At 36.8% G+C, this 3,066-nt stretch overlaps 1 protein-coding gene across 1 annotated transcript; it reads left to right on the top strand.

Moving 5' to 3' along the window:
• Nucleotides 1–225: 225 nt before the first annotated feature.
• Nucleotides 226–1,116, top strand: LOC107873562 (UV-B-induced protein At3g17800, chloroplastic; the record flags this gene model as incomplete). Its single annotated transcript, XM_047405641.1, is given in 1 exon segment — nt 226–1,116. A coding segment is annotated over 1 exon segment (593 nt), but the record flags the coding sequence as incomplete, so codon positions are not given.
• Nucleotides 1,117–3,066: the final 1,950 nt, after the last annotated feature.

Genomic DNA, 3,066 nt, shown 5'->3' with positions numbered 1-3,066 from the left:
TAATTATCAAATTGTGGATAAATGAATGCTTGTTTCTGCATTATGATAGTGGGATGTGTTGAAATGTTTACTGATATTTGGATACGTTGAAATGCCAGGAGAATTTCTGAGCTGAGAAAGCTGGAATGTTGAAAAGCTGTAGAGGATGTTATGTACATGTTCTCTGAAATTGGAGTGCATTTGGTTCCTAATCTCTCGAATTGCATGTACAATGGCAGGCTCGACGAGACTGGGAACTCGAGTCTATACACAGCGTTGAAGTACTCGACATGGTTAAGGAAATAGGATGGGAAGACGAGTTGAACGTGAAAGATAAATGGCCCCTCACTCAAGTCCAAAAGCTCCAAATCCGTCATGTCTATGCTGCTTCGGTTCTATATGGATACTTCTTGAAGTCGGCCTCGTTGAGGTACCATTTGGAACAGAATTTAGGTAAAAGTACTCCTACCAACCTGTTATTTTCGCGGGCATGGCAGTTAAAACAAAAAAGTATTCCCCTCGAACGTGGAGGTGATACAGGATCCACATCAGTCCGTCCAGTATCACTTATCGAGGGGAAGAAGCAACACAATCTTAGGTCCTATATTACGAGTCTTGACAGTGAAATAAAGCTAATGTGTACAAAACCGAAGTTCAAAGAGGCTAAAAGTGTGATTGAGAAGCATTGCTCTGCGCTTTTTGGCGATGGGAGTGACGAGGAAGTTTCAACTTCATTCGCGAGTCTGAAGAGGTTTGTGTTGGAGGCTGTCGCATTTGGTTCTTTCCTTTGGGATGCAGAAGATTACGTTAGGGAATTTTATCGGCTCGAGGAGAACTAATCACACCAGAGAAGGGTGATTTTTTTATCACATCGAACTTTTGATCTCATTTACTCTGACATAACGAGGAAGTCCACTCTTGACTTTTGCCATGTAAGGGGAAAAGTATATATATAGCAGAAGATTATGTAGAGGGTAAAGTATATATATAGTAGTTGTCAAGTATACTGCAATTTTCTTCTTGTATAAAGGATTTTGCTACCTGATGTTAAATATTAGAAGAGGATTTGGAGATGTATAGAACTTACATTATTTTGGACTGTTACAATGAATTTCTCTTCTACTGTGTTTTTTCCAATATTTAGCTTCTTGAATGGAGTGTCTCCCTTTAAACTCCAAGATTGCACTACACTAATATCCACCATGCAAATTCAACATCAAAGTCACTATTTTCTCCATTCAATACACATAGTAATACTCTATTCAGGACCAAGAAAAAGTCATTGGCTTTAGTGGCTAGTTGTTGTAGTGATAATAGTGGCAGTGGAAGTTGTGAGTTTAATGGATTAACTGCGCCTTTAGCGCCGACAAGAGAAGCAGGAAGGTTGTGTTGAGTGGCATAATATTGCAGAATGATAGGGAGGGTCTGTGGAGAAAGAATTGGTTAAGTTGGATTGTCTGAGGAACGATGCCATTCTTCGTAGTGTTTTCATTATGTCCTCTGATGAAGCTGTTCTTCACAGGTTCGTTAAGAGTTTTAAGTTATATATCAGGCTATTGCACATTTTAGAATTGTCTGTTGTTGTAGGTCTAACTTAATCTTACTCCTATCGAGTTTAATTTATAGACACTGACAATTGTAAAAGAGTTTTTACACTGTCAGGTCATCTATATGTATAATTGTCTTGTTTTTTGTTGTTGTTCCAGGTCAACTTAATCTTACTCTTATCGAGTTTAACTTGACACTTAACAGTTTTATAGAGTTTTTACGCTATCAGCTAACCTATATTAGAATTGTCTGTTGTTGTCGTTGTTATATGTCTAACTTAATCTTACTCTCATCGAATTTGACTTATAGACGCAACAGTTTAAAAGATTATTTTATAGGATTGTCTTGTCTGTTGTCGTAGATGTAGGTCAATGTTATCTTAAATCTTACACTTACCGAGTTTAACTTATAGACACACACACTTTGAAAGAGCATTTACACTATTAGATCACCTATATGTAGAATTGCCTGTTCTGATGTAGGTTACTTTTATGGAATTTAACGTATAGACACTAACACTTTGAAGAGTTTTCGCACTATCAGATCACCTTGGGGAGATGTTTTTACACTACGAGGTCATCTGAGAATTGTCTGCATTGTTGTGCCTAGTAGCATAGGCACAATTAGTGCTCATGTATTATCATAAGAGTTCAACTTAATATGTAGAATTATGAGTTGTTGTAGGTCGCTTAACCTTTCTCTTGTCGAATTTGACTTATAGACACCAATAGTTTAAACTATTAGGTCACTTGAGAGATAATTTCAATTAATTGCCCGTAAGAAGTTAGATTACTGCCTAAAAAATTGAGGCATACTGATAATGTGAAAGTCAGAAGATAGCGTTAGTATCAAATATACAGGTCACTGTGTGAGGCTTAGTCTATAGAACTATCTGTTTGTTGTACGTAAACTAAATCTTACTCTGTTGAGTTTAACTTATATCAGGTAATTTCAAGTAATGGTCCATAATAAGTGAGATTACTAAACTAAACAATAAGGCATACTGATAGGTAATTCATGACAAAGTAATAGTTAACTTAGACTTTGCAAGTGTTTCTTTATGAGCTTATTTGCTGCGATATCACATTTTCGAGTGGCCTTTTGAGGAATCTAAACTTGCTCGATGGAAATACAATGTCTTGATAAAAGCCTTGGCTAAAGGAGGAAACGAAAAACTATATTGCAGCACTAGACTTCATAGGAACCGATTAGTGTTGGATTAAAATGTCTTTAAGTTATTCTTAGGTGGGTAATTTATAGGACTAATTATCAAATTGTGGATAAATGAATGCTTGTTTCTGCATTATGATAGTGGGATGTGTTGAAATGTTTACTGATATTTGGATACGTTGAAATGCCAGGAGAATTTCTGAGCTGAGAAAGCTGGAATGTTGAAAAGCTGTAGAGGATGTTATGTACATGTTCTCTGAAATTGGAGTGCATTTGGTTCCTAATCTCTCGAATTGCATGTACAATGGCAGGCTCGACGAGACTGGGAACTCGAGTCTATACACAGCGTTGAAGTACTCGACATGGTTA

Source organism: Capsicum annuum, unplaced genomic scaffold, assembly GCF_002878395.1.
Source record: "Capsicum annuum cultivar UCD-10X-F1 unplaced genomic scaffold, UCD10Xv1.1 ctg80545, whole genome shotgun sequence".
NCBI classification, from domain to species: domain Eukaryota; kingdom Viridiplantae; phylum Streptophyta; class Magnoliopsida; order Solanales; family Solanaceae; genus Capsicum; species Capsicum annuum.
This window is presented reverse-complemented; position numbering and strand designations above follow the sequence as displayed.